Here is a 15,337-nt window from a genome sequence, read left to right as displayed (position 1 = left end):
TCCCTCAACAAAAAGCCAATGGAATGTTTTCCACTCGGCACTTATTGACAAATTTAGTATCGGAGAATAAAACGTTAAAATATCCTCGGCTTGTAAGATCTTGTTTCAGGCCCTCGAACCAAAATTCCATTCCTACAATTGACTTTGAGACAAAGGAACCAGAAGTTCCAAAGTTCTGATTTATTTCCGGGTTTTTGTACTCATTGTTGCAGCAATCTATAATTATTGATCAGACGCAGGATATAGTCTTCATAAGGAAGTAAAAGGAGGGAAAGCCAACATCTGACTAGTTAAGGATCTGCAGACAGCTTGTAAATACACATAATGATTCATGGCTGTCCTCTCATGCAGTCCTGTCTTATACAACATAACATATTGAGAGGTATTGATGGGCCACAACTGTATTTTTAACCCAAAGCATAATCTCCCTTTAGCTGTTTCACCAAAGAATTAACAATGTCATGGATATTATGAGCTTCATGAGATATGGTTGTATTGCGTGAGATTGTGCAGGCGTGTCCAATAAACTGTTGACTCTTGGCAGTATGATAAAATATCACCTACTATCAGAGCCAGGGTTTTAGAATGTCAGAATGTAGACACCAAACAACATCTGGGATTGTCTTTTCTTCTATTTCATTTATTTGTATTCTTTAAATGATCATAATGCTTTTTCCCGCTCGTCCAGAAACATGATTCTGGAAGAGAAAATACCCTCTTGTATTTGTTTAAAGTATTTCCCCAAGGCAGTCACATTTAAAGATATGAGATTAAACACTTTATCTGTAGAATATAAAAGACTCATAGGGTCATAAACCTCTATCTTTGTCTGCAGCTCAGAACACGTAAAAATACGGTTTAGAAATAACTGCTGAACGTCTGTAATAGTTCTTGTTTCTACTTGTTCATGTTGTGGGAGGCGGTGAGCGTTTAGTCGGGACTTACCCAACGTTTAGCTGTTAAAGTGGGTTGTGACAGTAACTCGGTAATAAAAATATGGCCAAAGTCTCAAGTCCAGACACAAATAAAGGAAGCAGATTCTCCGCAGGTAAACAAGCAACACATCTCGGACAGTGAGTAAGTCGTTTTGATCGTCACATTTCACTCTAAGGTTACAGAAAGTGCTTGATCCATCAACTAGGAATAACTGATGTGACTGAGTTCATTCTCGTGTTGTGTAGCACACAGCGGGTTATCATCCTGATGGTGCCAGTGTGTGATATCAGTTCAAATTGAAGTCCAAAATGACTTCTTGTGAAAAAAAAGATTTGTTTCATAACCAACATGGATTTTGTTAGTGTGTTAATGAGAGTGTAACTGAGAGATCATTTTAAAACTATGTTGTTGTAGAGGTTGGTACGAGTTGTTTTATCAGACTGGTTCATGATGATCGTGCGCATGTAAACTGGACTGTTTTAAAGCTTCCTGCATTATTAGTGTGGCCTCAGCCAAAGGGGACTCCTGTAGGAAAGTACATGATGAAAGATGTGTTTTATATACAGTATATATATATATATATATATATATATATATATATGCTGGCATCTGTTTAATGTCTGTCACATGTCTTTACCGGCTGCTGACTCTGAATGGAGGATGGCAGCGAGTCCTCCGCCCTCAGCAGAGACCCAGGCTAAGCCCACATTCACTAGGAAGCAGGTATTCTTCTTCCTGTGTGATGGGCAGCTTCTCCATAATGCAACATTGCCACAAACTGCAGCTATGTGTATTAATCAAACATTGCTGTCTTCTCTACAGTATAAAGCCCTGGAGAAGAGCTGTGCTTCCAGCTCAGCACCGTGGAATAAACCCAGCCTCAGTGAATTCCAGGTGAGCTCAACATAATATAACATGACGACGTGAAGGTTTGATGAACACATGAAAGCGTCCCGATTGTCACTGAGGATGAGTCGTATTGCTTCTGCTCCCACAAGATCAATGATTTGGAAGACTCATCATACAGCTATCCAGTTCGTAGCGGTCCTCCTGCAACGAAGGTGAGGTGTTAATGTACGGGGAAAAAATGGAAAAGAAAGAAAGACGCTGTGGACCCACAGGATAACCTTTTTTCCCTCCAGCCGAATCTAAAGTCAATGCAGAGTCTGCAACAGTGCCTACAGCTTCTTCATGAGCTGGCGGACGAGGTCAACAACATCCACCAGGTATGCAGCACATCCTCTTTGTAGCTAACGGATGCATAACTATTTTCTTGTGCTATGATGTTAGTCCAAGGGCTGTATGGTGGTGTGGTGGCTAGCCTCGCAGTAAGAAGGGCCAGGGTTCGACTCCCGGGCTAGAAGGTGTGTCTGTGTGGCTCAGTGGCGTGCCGTGCATTTTAGACCTAGGCCTGCTGTCTGGTATCGTATACATAAATACCCGCATAACGGGATGCTATTCGGCGCGTGCATAATTATAATACATGTAGTGTATTTGTGAAAAACAATTACATTATAAAATAGATATAACTTTGAATTATAAATGTAAAAAATGTAAAAAATTTAAAGAATTTAAAAAATTTAAATTATAAAATAGCTTTAACTTTGTGATTTTGTTTAGGCCAGCAGAGAAGGCTTAGCAGGCCCTGACGACCCGCCACTGGTGTGGAGTTTGCATGTTCTCTCCGTGGCAGCGTGGGTTCTCTCTGGGTTCTCTCTGGGTTCTCCAATTTCCTCCCACAGTCCAAAGACATTCAGTTTAGGTTGTGAAAAAGTATTCCTAGATCCTCGTGTGCTCATGGCATAGAAGAAATACAGGAAAATTAAAGATTTATAATTAACGGTTTAAGTTCAAATGGTGATACAGTGTACATATACTCAGCTGAGGGTCTCCGAGCTTCCGCTCCACAGACCGTTCCTGTCTCGTTTCAGCTCAAAGACCTCGAACAGGAATCTACAATCTGGTTTTAACATCCCAGCTCATTCGCCTCATTGGTTCAAATCTACGGCATGCGATTGGCTAAAAGTCCCACAGGGGCGGAGTCTCTCTTTGGCGCAGGTTTTGAAAAAACATAACATTCATGTTTTCCGGTACCTGAAGTCCTCACTCTGCCCTCCTGTGTTTACTAACAAAATATTTTACCTAAAAGGAATTGTTATTCAGTTCTATATGTTACAACTGATGAGAATCTTACTACAGCTTACAGTCATCCTCCCACAGAAACCTTTCACCTCCGCTGGTTGAAATGAAAAACGAGTCCCCCTCCAGTTCCTTATCTCGTGTCATAAACCACAGGACGAACCACAGGTGGTCCATTCTCTTTGTTCCTTAAGACCAAATGCTCCTTTGTAAAACCCTCAACCACTGTCTGTGTGTAAATGACCTCTGCACTCTCCAGTACAGAGACCATGTGACCCTCAGCAAACTAGTGACTCTGTGACCTGATCAACAATAATTCATCCTAAGCATTGCAATGTACACACGGACATCATTACACAGTAATAAAAATGACCTTAATATCCATACAACTACAAATCCTTCACAATAATATCCCTCATTAATTATCATATTTCATGCATTGTAATTTACACATAAACAATTAATTTTACATAGATGTGCAAGTCCAAACTAAGCTTAAAAAACACTACAGTTGATTGATGACTCTAAATTTCCCGTGAATGTGAACGTGACCCCGCAATCCTGAACAGGAGAAGCGGTTAAAGATAATGGATGTTAGTCCATTGATTTTACATGACGTCATATCCCTATGATATGACTGCTAGAAAGTAAATGTGGAAGATGCATATATGTGAACTAGTTTATATGGTCCAAATTTACATAGATCTGACGAAGCAGCGATACTTACACAATTTCATGACATAAACATTTTGATTATGATTATTTATTTAACATTAATTTCCGTCTTTGCTTGATAGGGAAAGCGAGGTGGTAAGAAGGCTGCACCAGAAGGGAGCACCACAGAACCGGGCAGCCTGGAGACCAGCAAGAGTCTGATCCTCCAGTGGGCTGAGGCACTGGAGCGAAACATGGTTATTAAGCATAATTCATGAATGCCCCATATTTTATTTCTGTTGTGTCATCAATTTTTCTTCCTCTTACCTGTCCCTAATTTCTTTCACATCATGTATCGTGTGTATCCTTGAGGCTTATCGAGCACGTCTTCCTGTGTATTTTAAAATGTGTTGAAACTTGCATTAGTTATAACAAGCCTGGGTTTGGTCTTCGCCATTACTTTTTTATTGTCCTACATTGATTGCACATTCATCTCCCTGGTTATTATTCATTCTACTCCCAGGCAAAAAAAGGAACCAAGCCAACAGGTGAAAAGACAAGAAGAAAAGATGACGTCGGAGGAAAGAGAGAGAAAACAGAGGTGGATAAATACAATGAAAAGCTTCAGCAGTGGGCGGTGGAGCTGAGGGATGTCCAAGAGGTGCGTCTGTGTGTGTGTGTGTGTGTGTGTGTGTGTGTGTGTGTGTGTGTGTGTGTGTGTGTGTGAGTGAGAGAGAGAGACACAGAAACTTAATTCTCTCAAATCAAAGCCAAAGCGTCCTGAAAATGCTGTGTGTGTGTGTGTGTGTGTGTGTGTGTGTGTGTGTGTGTGTGTGTGTGTGTGTGTGTGTGTGTGTGTGTGTGCGTGTGTGTGCGTGTGTGTGTGTGTGCGTGTGTGTGCGTGTGTGTGTGTGTGTGCGTGTGTGTGTGTGTGTGTGTGTGTATCCAGTCTAACAGCGTGTCGGATGAGGAGCTGAAGAAGCTGCTGTATCCCAGAGGACCAAAGGAGTCGAGGTTGGCCGCCATCCTTCCACTGCTGGAGTTTGTGGCTTGGTCCCTGTTATCAGAGGACACCGAGGTGTGTTTGTGTGTGTGTGCATTACACATGTTGCCGGGGCACAAGTCTGTTTACGTGATCACAAGAATTAACGTTTGGGTTATAGTCTCCTCGAAATGAAAACACATTTTCACTCCCAACTACGTGTCTTTTCAAAATAAACTTTCAACTTAGAGAAGTTACTTTTTTAGGTTTACTGAGGCAACAGAAGTACTTGGTTAAAATAATACACTTGTCACGTAACTGGTCTTCGCGGCATTAGTTAAGTCAACATTGACTTGGTTTCACTCCTGAAGTGGACTATCTCTTTCTTAGTATGATGCGAAGGGTTTTACATCATGGCAGCAACCTTCAGGTCGGAAAAGTGAAGCCGATGCGGAAATGCCTTAAACTTGCATTCTTTCTAATGGCCATCAGGGTGCGACTCCTCAAAAACCAGTCTGATTATATAAAAGTCTATATAAATGACTTTACTTCTCTCTTGATTTATTCCCTCAGTAAACATTGTAAACATGGGTTTATGTCTCAATCTCTAGTTTCAAGTCGTCTTCAATACAGCATGATGTTCATTTAGTAAATTATGGTCCATTTAGAGTCAAACAGACCATAAAGCATGAATATTGTTCTACAGGAGGCTGTGTCGATGCTGTGGCTGCCGACCAAACAAAAGGCCTGGAGGACAGGAACCGGAAGCCCCAGATACATCCCTAACTCAGGTTTGAGTTCCTCTTTGTTCAGCCTTGACTTATGAGCACATGATATCTTGTCATCAGCTCGTAGTGGGAAGGATTTCCGTAGGCTGGGAGGGGAAAGACTGATGATGCTGCGACCTGTTAACTTGGGGGGATTGATGCTCCTGTGTGATGAGGAGTTCTTTTAACACTCTGTTCAATGTGAATGATTGTGATCAATGCCGATTGTGCTCTGCCAAGGTGCCTTTTGGCCAAGCAGACAGTGTGAGTAGGTGGCTTAAAACCTCTTAAACCCCAGTTGAGCTACAGACATTTTTTCTCAAAAATTGCGAATGGTTTGCACACCCATACTAAATACAGAATATCTCCTCAACCACAAAGGCTATTTAAATCAACATGTATGAAAATTGGTATTTTCATAACTTGGGGAGCATTCTCGAGTCACTTTCGAGTCCTCTCAAGTAATACTTCTGGTTTATGTTAATATTTATGGTTGAATTGTGTTTTAAACAAGTACAATAGACTTCTATGCTTTTGTAAGGCCAGGCTGTGCCGTTTTTTCTGCTATGTCACATCAGTGGCTCTGGTTTCGGTTCATGGGACTGAGGACTAGATGGGGAGTGACGAAGACCTCCTGATGAAGAATTGAGCCCTCGAAACTGGGGGCGCTGGGGTTCAACAAGTTTTAATAGGACGAGAGGAGAGGACCGGAATCTATAGAAGATCATCAAATATAAATATTGATACAAATATAATTACTGCTTTTACAGACAGCATTAAAAGCTCCATACTTATGGAACAATATTGCATTGTCTTTCAGTGTGGCAGTGGATTCTGAGTGCCTCAGGTAATCTTCATTTCATAATTTATGATTTGTCTGCAAAACATAAAATAATCAAACTGAATACCAATTCATCTTCCAGCGCTGCCTCCCCTAACGATACCATTTGAATCCTAGTGTCTGTTCAGCTGGACGCCGGCACCGTCCCGTCCCGGCTGGCTGTGTCCTCAGACCGCCTGCAGGTCCAGGAGGCAGCGGTGCGCTCCGCTGCTCCCTCAAACCAGCCCTCGGCCGAATGGCACTGCGTGTTGGGCGACGCCATCATCACCGCGGGGAGACACTACTGGGAGGTGGAGGTGTCCCCCAGCGGCGGCTGGAGAATCGGTGTGATGTCAGAGTCTGCTCCCAGGAAGCAAAGGTCCCCCATGTCACCAGGGAGAGGGTACTGGACCCTGTGGAAGAGCTCCTCCGGTTTGTGGGCCTGCACCGAGGAGCCCACCAAACTGCAGAGGGCGACCGCGCCCCGACTGATGGGGGTGTATGTTGACATGGCGGAGGGGCAGGTGTCGTTTTACGATGTCAAACGAAGGGTTCACATTTATACTTTCTCTGATACCTTCAAGCGCGGCCTCGTCCCTGTGTTTGGCTACCTGGATGGAGACACGGTCCTTAAAATCATACCAGCAGAAATGTCAGTAAATGACAGAAACATGTAGGGTTACATGTCGATTTGGACGATGGTGATAAAGATATGCATGTTCTCTTCAATCATAGCCTCCTTTAAGATTCTTTGATCGTAAAATTAGACTATTGGATCACCAAGCTACTTTAAACCGTATTTCATCACTTGTGAATGCTGCACTTTGTTACATTAAATCAAATGAATGAGATCAAATACTGTTTTTATCCATCTAGTTTAAATGAAACACCTTCATACATTCCATTCATTCTCAAAAGCAAATGCATTTGCTAAGCCTACGAAGGGTACACCTGGACAGGTCACCATTGTATCACGGGGCCGACACACAATGTCCAAGTTGTGATAACTTTGATTAGGCTCGTTCGTTAAGAATAACTTCCTGTTAGTTCCGAACTTTTGTTTACTTGTAGTTTACAGATCACGTTTGGATTTATTCATATGTGTTTGTAAATATATATTTATGTAGAAATGTGTGTATAGCTGCATCCTTTGTTCTTTTGATGTCTGCCTGTGAAATACACAACCACACAAGATGTGTTTTTAGATCAAACATGAGACGAATAGTCAACAATCGACCGTTAAGTATTACAACTACACATAAAATAAGGATTTTCTACAACACGCGGTGTTTGCTGTCAGATCTAAGAGCCAATCGAGCCGACAGCCAGGCGTTTCCCATCATGCACTGGGCCACGCAGTCGCTGGAGAGCTACTGCGGCGCCTGGCTCTGAAATCGGCGGCCGGCTTGATCTCGTGAGAGTATCGTTGACCGCGATCTCGAACAAGCCTATTGTTTTCTTTGTCAGGTGACTTTTTCAAAATAATAATAATACAATGTGCTTGTTAACAGTGTTGGGAAGTTACTGGTTGCATTTAACAGAGTTACATAATTTATAAGAATAATACATACATAATACATCATTAATTACAGTTATTGAGGATTTTTTTTAATAATTATTATAAAGTGGGTACATCACCAAAAGAAAAGCTTATATTAATATAACGTTATTGCTTTGTTCCAATCCTAACTCTAATGTGTTATTGAATAACTTTTAATAAAAATTTGACAGCAATCAGAGTAGAGTTGTTTTGACTTCCCGGTTTTTCGGACCTTTCAGCTTTATTGGCCATTTTAAAATATTTGTAAGAAAAGCAATCGAAAATTAATAAATTATAGTAAATTACATCACTTTGATAAAGTAATTAATATAGTTACAGTACATTTTTAACTAGTAATCTGCAGTACGTTGCTAATAGTTGTCCTCAACCGGCGGAACCTTTGTGTTGTAATGCGAACTGACGGAGCTCTTTTAGTGTTACACATTTGAACGGGAACGTCACATCTATCTCCACAATGGCGGAAGAAGCTGTTTTGGTTGAGGGGTCGTCCTTTATGGATCCCTTTAAAGGGCTTTTGCTGACATATTTTATGCCAGAATCATGTTACGACGAGTTCTTTCTCAATTTCAACTTCCTGGACGGTAAGTGGCCGAACAGACACCTGGGAGATGTATTTTTACTGCGAAACGTCGTACACCAGCTGCTATGTTGTAATCGTTGTGTGCTGTCAACATCAGCTGAGAAAAGCAGCTGAGATATTTAGCTATTCGCTATTAATTACGCTGCCATAACCCTTTTGTTTTATTGTTGCCTAATGTATAGAAACGTGTATGCCTGTATGGTTTATGTGCACTGAGAACGTACCTGAGATACTGAGCATTAATGACATAAATTAACTGTGAAGAAAAATAAGTAACATTCAGAGAAAACTGCAACGTCAGCTAATCGCGTCACACCTGTCAGACCTGTGTAACCAAAATAGTGCGTACGTGTGCTGGAACCAGAGACTTTTTCAGTCTGGACGTTTGGTTGTATCGGCTTCAGGTGAAGCTAAGACTGACTCCACGGTTACTTAGGTCAGAATTATTTAAACCAGCTTAATGACACAGACGATTCCCGAACTGTCGTTTATTTCAATATAATCGTGTACAGACACACACACACACACACACACACACCGTCCTGCAGCCCCAAATGCCGACTAGAGCTACTTGTAGATTAATCCACCGCTGAAAATAGTCCCTAAAATGTTTAATGTTTAAGTAACTTTTGATAAAAAAAAAATACATTTTGTTTGTGTGTACTTTGACATGATCTATGACATTCCTTATTTTTCTTCATATTTTGTTGCAGTACCATGTCTGAAGGTTGTACTGAGCAAAGGCCTGGGGATCGGCATCATCCTGGGATCAGTGATGGGTAAAACACCTCACCTCCACTTCTCTGTGTGATGCAGAATCCTGTTGGACGCCGGATTTAGTTTGAGTCTAAAATGTAGACGCACCACTGATTGTGTGGTCTATTTGAAGCTTTCTACTATTTATTTATTTAACTAGTCCTAACAACATTTTATATTACGTATTAAAATGACAAGATGAGAAAGTATCATGACTTGACAACTGTTTATTTATTGGCAGGCAACATATTCCTCTCTTTCTCTCTCTCTCTCTCTCTCTCTCTCTCTCTGAGAGAGAAACACTCATAATAAGCCCCTTATTCAAAAAAGAATATAACTGTGGAGACACGGTCAACATTTAGCCTGTGCACTTGTATTTGATTTATTTGTCAGTGCAAAAACACTTGGCTGGTTATATCTAATGAATGTTTTTGACGGCCCTTGTTTTATTTTTCCTTGGGTTCTTCTGTTACTGCCATTATGTGAATTATCTTGAATATCATCAGATGCTCTGCTCCGTTTCCTACACGTCTCTTCCCTCCTTGTTCACAGTGAAGCTGCCTCAAATCTTCAAGCTGATGGGAGCGAGGAGCGCTGAGGGTCTGAGCTTCCACACCGTGCTGCTGGAGCTTCTGGCCATCACAGGAACAATGGCCTACAGTATCGCCAACAAGTTCCCCTTCAGGTTGGGACTACATTCAAATGACAGAGTAGAGATATACATGGAACATTCTGACTTCCACAGTCCCACTATTGCAATGTTTGTGCAATATGTTAAGTCATATATAGCGTAACAGTGCGGCTGTTTCCTCAGTGCCTGGGGCGAGGCTCTGTTCCTCATGCTGCAGACCGTCGTCATCGGCTTCCTCATTCAGTACTATGGAGGAAAAACCAGCAGAGGTACGACTGCATGCATCCTTCGGGCCTGTGTTGGTAAAATTTGGTCGAATGTTGGTAAAATAACCGGATTCGATCAGCTCACGAATCTCTTCATTCACGATCTCTCTGGGTCTCTTTAGCCTCTTTCTCGCTCTGCGACAAGGAAGAAAAAACATGTGCAGACTCAGCGACACACGGTGGAGCCGGCGGCTAGTTGCTAACAGTGCAAACAGCGGCTACAGTGTTGACAGAGATAACGGTGTTTCCCTGAGGGTGGAGATCACATAACGTGAGCCAACAGGCGGGCGTGGCCGGCTCGGCTGTCTAAACAAACGCAGGGAAGAGGCAAAGCGACTTCATTCTCCACTATTGCTTTACACAGTTTATCGTTGTTTGCTGCTATCTTAATGCTCTGAATGTGGGATTTAGCACCTTCAACAGGACTCCCTTTGACGGACTGCCTTAACTTGAACGTGTGGGTGCATTTTCATCAGTCAACAAAACATTTGCAAAAGCTAAATATTTGTCTATCGCCCATCATGTTAAAATCCAAAAAAATGTACATCGTGAAAAGCCATTTTAGCACTAAACTATATAGTCTGGGCTAGTCTGTGAAGGGAACCAAAAACCCAAAGCCGTCCTTGAGTCCTTGAGGCCCTCGAATCAGCACCAGTGTGTTTCCTCCTCTCTCGCAGGTCTCCTGTTCCTTGTTGTGTACTTCAGCCTGCTGGGCCTCCTGCTGTCTCCTGTCACTCCCTTGTCAGTGGTGACCTCCTTACAGGCCTCTAACATGCCAGCCATCATCGTCGGCAGGGTAGGCCACACATGTCGTAATACATGTAGAATATTATATTATAGGAATATATGATGAATCGGTTATCTCATATTTTGGCGGCGGACATTTCAGTCTGCTGTGTTCTTCTGTTGAATTATGAATGAATGACTTTTTATGTTGCGAACTTACCAAAACTGTACAGGAAATGCATACTAAAAGAAAGTAACTAGTGCAGATGTTCAAACACACAAAGCAGGAGAGACTGACAGTGTATGTGTGTGTGTGTGTGTTTTGTCTCAGCTGATCCAGGCGGCCTCTAACTTCCGTAATGGGCACACTGGCCAGCTGTCTGCTGTCTCCATCTTCCTGCTGTTTGCTGGATCCCTCGCTCGCATCTTCACCTCCCTACAGGTGAGAGCACTGTGTGTGTGTGTGTGTGTGTGTGTGTGTGTGTGTGTGTGTGTGTGTGTGTGTGTGTGTGTGTGTGTGTGTGTGTGTGTGTCATATGTTGAAAAAATACACTTTTTTTTTAATTATCAGCCTGCGTTGGCGTGGCATGAGTAAATCGTTTTGATCCCTCTCTCCTTCTCACAGGAAACCGGAGACTCTCTGATGGCCCTCACCTATGTCATATCGTCGACCTGTAACGGCGTCATCGCCCTGCAGGTCCTCTACTACTGGAACTGCGCCCCGCAGCCCAAGAAGAAGCGCGAGTAGGCCAAGGGCTGGCGCTAAACCTCCAACTTTCCACCGCTAGCTTTTAGACATTCTACAGGAGGCGTCTCCAGAACCTGAACTCGTTGTAATGGAGGACATGTGCGGGGACATTGAACCTGCTGGACAGACGCTTGACTTTGGGGCCACGCTGTGAACGGAACACGGCCTGCACATCTTCCATGTGGGCCCGCTGTTTGATTGACAGGCTGGCCCGCTGTGCAATACACTGAGATTACATTCCTCTTGAGCCTCACTACACTGCTGTGTTAAAATGTTTGGGAACATTTAGTGTACTTGACCTTGAATGTCTAAGAATGATTTGTTGTTTCGGCATGTCCCATAAACACGAGCCCCCATCTTTGTGAGGTCCCTTCTGTGTGAAGAGGTGGCTTCATGGGGGGTTTGATGCTCCTACAGAGGGTCACGTTTCCAAATCTGTACGATATTGATGCAAATGTCCACATTTTTTCGCGACATAAGTGGAAATTACACAAATGTAGTGACTACTGACAAGTGAATAAATATTTCTGACCCTATTTCCCATGAACTGCGAAGCTCATTTTAGTACTAGTGCTACACACTCATTCAATACGGATTGAGAGGTCTCTCTCGGTCTCTTTAGCCTCTTTCTCGCTCTGCGACAAGGAAGAAAAAACATGTGCCGACTCAGCGACACACGGTGGAGCCGGCGGCTAGTTGCTAACAGTGCAAACAGCGGCTAAAGTGTTGACCGAGATAACGGTGTTTCCCTGAGGGTGGAGATCACATAACGTGAGCCAACAGGCGGGCGTGGCCGGCTCGGCTGTCTAAACAAACGCAGGGAAGAGGCAAAGCGACTTCATTCTCCACTATTGCTTTACAGAGTTTATCGTTGTTTGCTGCTATCTTAATGCTCTGAATGTGGGATTTAGCACCTTCAACAGCCTTAACTTGAACGTGTGGGTGCATTTTTATCAGTCAACAAAACATTTGCAAAAACTAAATATTTGTCTATCGCCTATCATGTTAAAATCCAAAGAAATGTACATCGTGAAAAGCCATTTTAGCACTAAACTATATAGTCTGGGCTGGTGTGTGTCCGTCTGTATGTTGAAAAAATACTCTCTTTTTTTAATTATCAGCCTGCGTTGGCGTGGCACGAGTAAATAGTTTTGATCCCTCTCTCCTTCTCACAGGAAACCGAAGACTCTCTGATGGCCCTCACCATGTCATATCGTCGCCCTGTAACGGCGTCATCGCCCTGCAGGTCCTCTACTACTGGAACTGCTTGGCTTGTGACCCCTTGAAAATAACTTTTAGAGGCCTGAAAGGTAAGAGGACATAGTATTTGCTTTCAGAAAAGCAGATATTAAAATATAATATATGATAACGTCTCGTAGCTTTCCTGACCAAGGGTCGCTAACTTATCAACTTACACCTCAAACCAAATGCCACTTCATCTTTTATCAGCACTGTCTGCATCACGCATGGAGCGCAGAGGAGAGACCGAACTACCGACACCTGTGATCAGCGGAGAACACCTCCAGCTACTGCGTTACAGAGATGCAGAACAGAGCGATACTCTTCTAATACCGTACATATATCACCAGGACTTTAATGATTCATTCATGGTGTATTCCATAGTGACAGATGCAGCATACTGCACACAGACAAACTGTACACAGCTACTGATGCGATGGAGCAGAGGAGTCACTGACGGCCACACACCTCCAGTCGCCTGCACATGAGGACTGTGCACATTAGCGTTAAGCATTAAAGTGAGGAAACCCTTCCTTCCTCACCGCTTTGGTCGACAGAGTAGAGAAAACATTAGAAGACAGTCGGCTCTCTAGTTTACACTTGGATTATTAAAATCCAGTCAGATAATATTGTTTTTGTTGAATACATAGAATAAAAATGTTCCTAAAATAAACAGATAAAAATAAAACTCTTAAAGTCTGTTCACATCTACGACTCGCTCGACTTCGACTCGGACGACTCGGACTGGCCCGACTCTCATCCAACGACGCAGCGCCCTCCACCAAGAGGACCAGAGACGATAAAGCGGCAGACAGCCTTCCCTCTCGTCTGGCGGGGAAGACGATGGGTCGAATCTTGCAGCAGAGCTTTTAAAAATCTCTTGACTTCGACTCACTCGACTCCGACTTGCTTGACAACAATCAGTAACAAATACCAACATATAACTTGACTCTAAATAATGCAACTAAAGCAATGCATCATATTTATATTTACAAGATTCTCATTGACATAACTAGAAAAGAGGGAAGTGTCGGACAGACCAAGGCAGTATATTAAATGATGATTTTACTACCAAACTAACTGGATGGAGAACATTGTAACAAAATAAATGAACAGACGAACATGAAGGAGAACGTCTCCACAACCTTTGGACCTCAAGCAGCAGTTTTTGCATGAATGGATGTCCTCTGGAATCTCTGAGCCCGGCATCTCGTCCACCACCTCCTGCAAGAGACTGGTGCTGATTGATTGGTAATATTACAAGCTGTGGATGAGGACAGTGTCCTGTGTGTTTCAGAGTTTTGTATGTTTTTATAAACTACTGATTTGATCTTAACTGCCCTGTGGATAATTAAAGTATTAATTGTATACAATATATACTCATCTTCATAATACACTGTTTTTTCTGCTAGTTTACAGAAAATAATTCAATACTTGGAGGACGGATGACAATCTAAATATATTTTTAGGATGCTAAATTTATCATTTACAGTTAACGGTAAAGACGTTCTTCCTGTTTATAATTTAAAATGTAAAACCCCGAGACTGAAAACATATTCTTGAACTTTCAGGCTACTCGATAGCTGAATTTAAAACGCTTCATTTTTACTGTAGCTTTGCATCAGAGTCTGAAAATCATGGACCACATTGTTGATAACATGTAATTATAACAATAACTAAAGAAAAATTCTAAATTAAAAGGGTCAGAGGGTCGAAGGTCTGAGTCGATCTCTGAGGCGTAAAGAAGAACCTGTAGCAAAACGCCCTGCGGGAACCGGGTCCTAGAAACAACGGGTGGTAAATAATATTGTTATGATTACAAGATATAACATGCAACACTAAAAGAAAAAGGCAGCCCGACTCTACGAGAGTGTCTGCTTCATTCATGATCCAGGTCTGACATACCAAGAACTATAACAATAACTAAATATATTGTTTTTTCAATGGTTCTAACTCAAGTGGATGGTGGAGCTAAGTGCCAATCAAAAACCCTTTGAGTTTACAGGAAGTCACGTTCAACATGGCAGACGACCCTGCAGAGAGAGTCCACTGTGTCTCCTCCTTATGATCAATAATCAATTCATAACCTGGGCTGGAATATCCATATAGTGCATCGGGTTAGTGCACAACCAGCAGATACGTTTACAAAGCACTATTTAGCAACAAACTTGTTCTTATGATTCATGCTCTATGTTGTTGATTTCAATAAGTACACTTCAAAATGACAGAACATATGTTCACCACTATTCCAGCCTCACGTGGAACAAAGACACCTTCATGTTCTGAGTGCTGCGGTTCACTGTTATATTTTGGCTTTGACGACGACGACGACGACGACGACAATGAAGTCCTTTATTAATGTCTGATCTGATCTCACTGAAGAACTGATTATGAATATATCCAGCTTTTCACATGTCGATCATTCGAGTGTTTAGAAGAAAGCCCTCCATGTTTTGTAAATTCACATTACAAATGTCGGTTATATTAAAATAAAACGTGAGTCTGAAAAGAAAAATATTTAACACGTAGGCT

The 15,337-nt window shown here is 42.3% G+C and overlaps 1 protein-coding gene across 1 annotated transcript; it reads left to right on the top strand.

The window, feature by feature from the left end:
• Positions 1 to 8,313: 8,313 nt before the first annotated feature.
• mpdu1b (mannose-P-dolichol utilization defect 1b) lies at positions 8,314 to 12,095 on the top strand (the record flags this gene model as incomplete). The annotated part of the gene is made up of 7 exons (XM_079214734.1): positions 8,314 to 8,440; positions 9,153 to 9,218; positions 9,748 to 9,880; positions 10,010 to 10,095; positions 10,770 to 10,888; positions 11,150 to 11,260; positions 11,444 to 12,095. The coding sequence occupies 7 exons, from the start codon at positions 8,314 to 8,316 to the stop codon at positions 11,564 to 11,566; spliced, it is 765 nt and encodes a 254-aa protein (XP_079070860.1). The 3' UTR covers positions 11,567 to 12,095.
• Between the last annotated feature and the right edge of the window lie 3,242 nt (positions 12,096 to 15,337).

This window comes from Taurulus bubalis (genome assembly GCF_910589615.1).
Source record: "Taurulus bubalis genome assembly, chromosome: 3".
NCBI classification, from domain to species: Eukaryota; Metazoa; Chordata; class Actinopteri; order Perciformes; family Cottidae; genus Taurulus; species Taurulus bubalis.
This window is presented reverse-complemented; position numbering and strand designations above follow the sequence as displayed.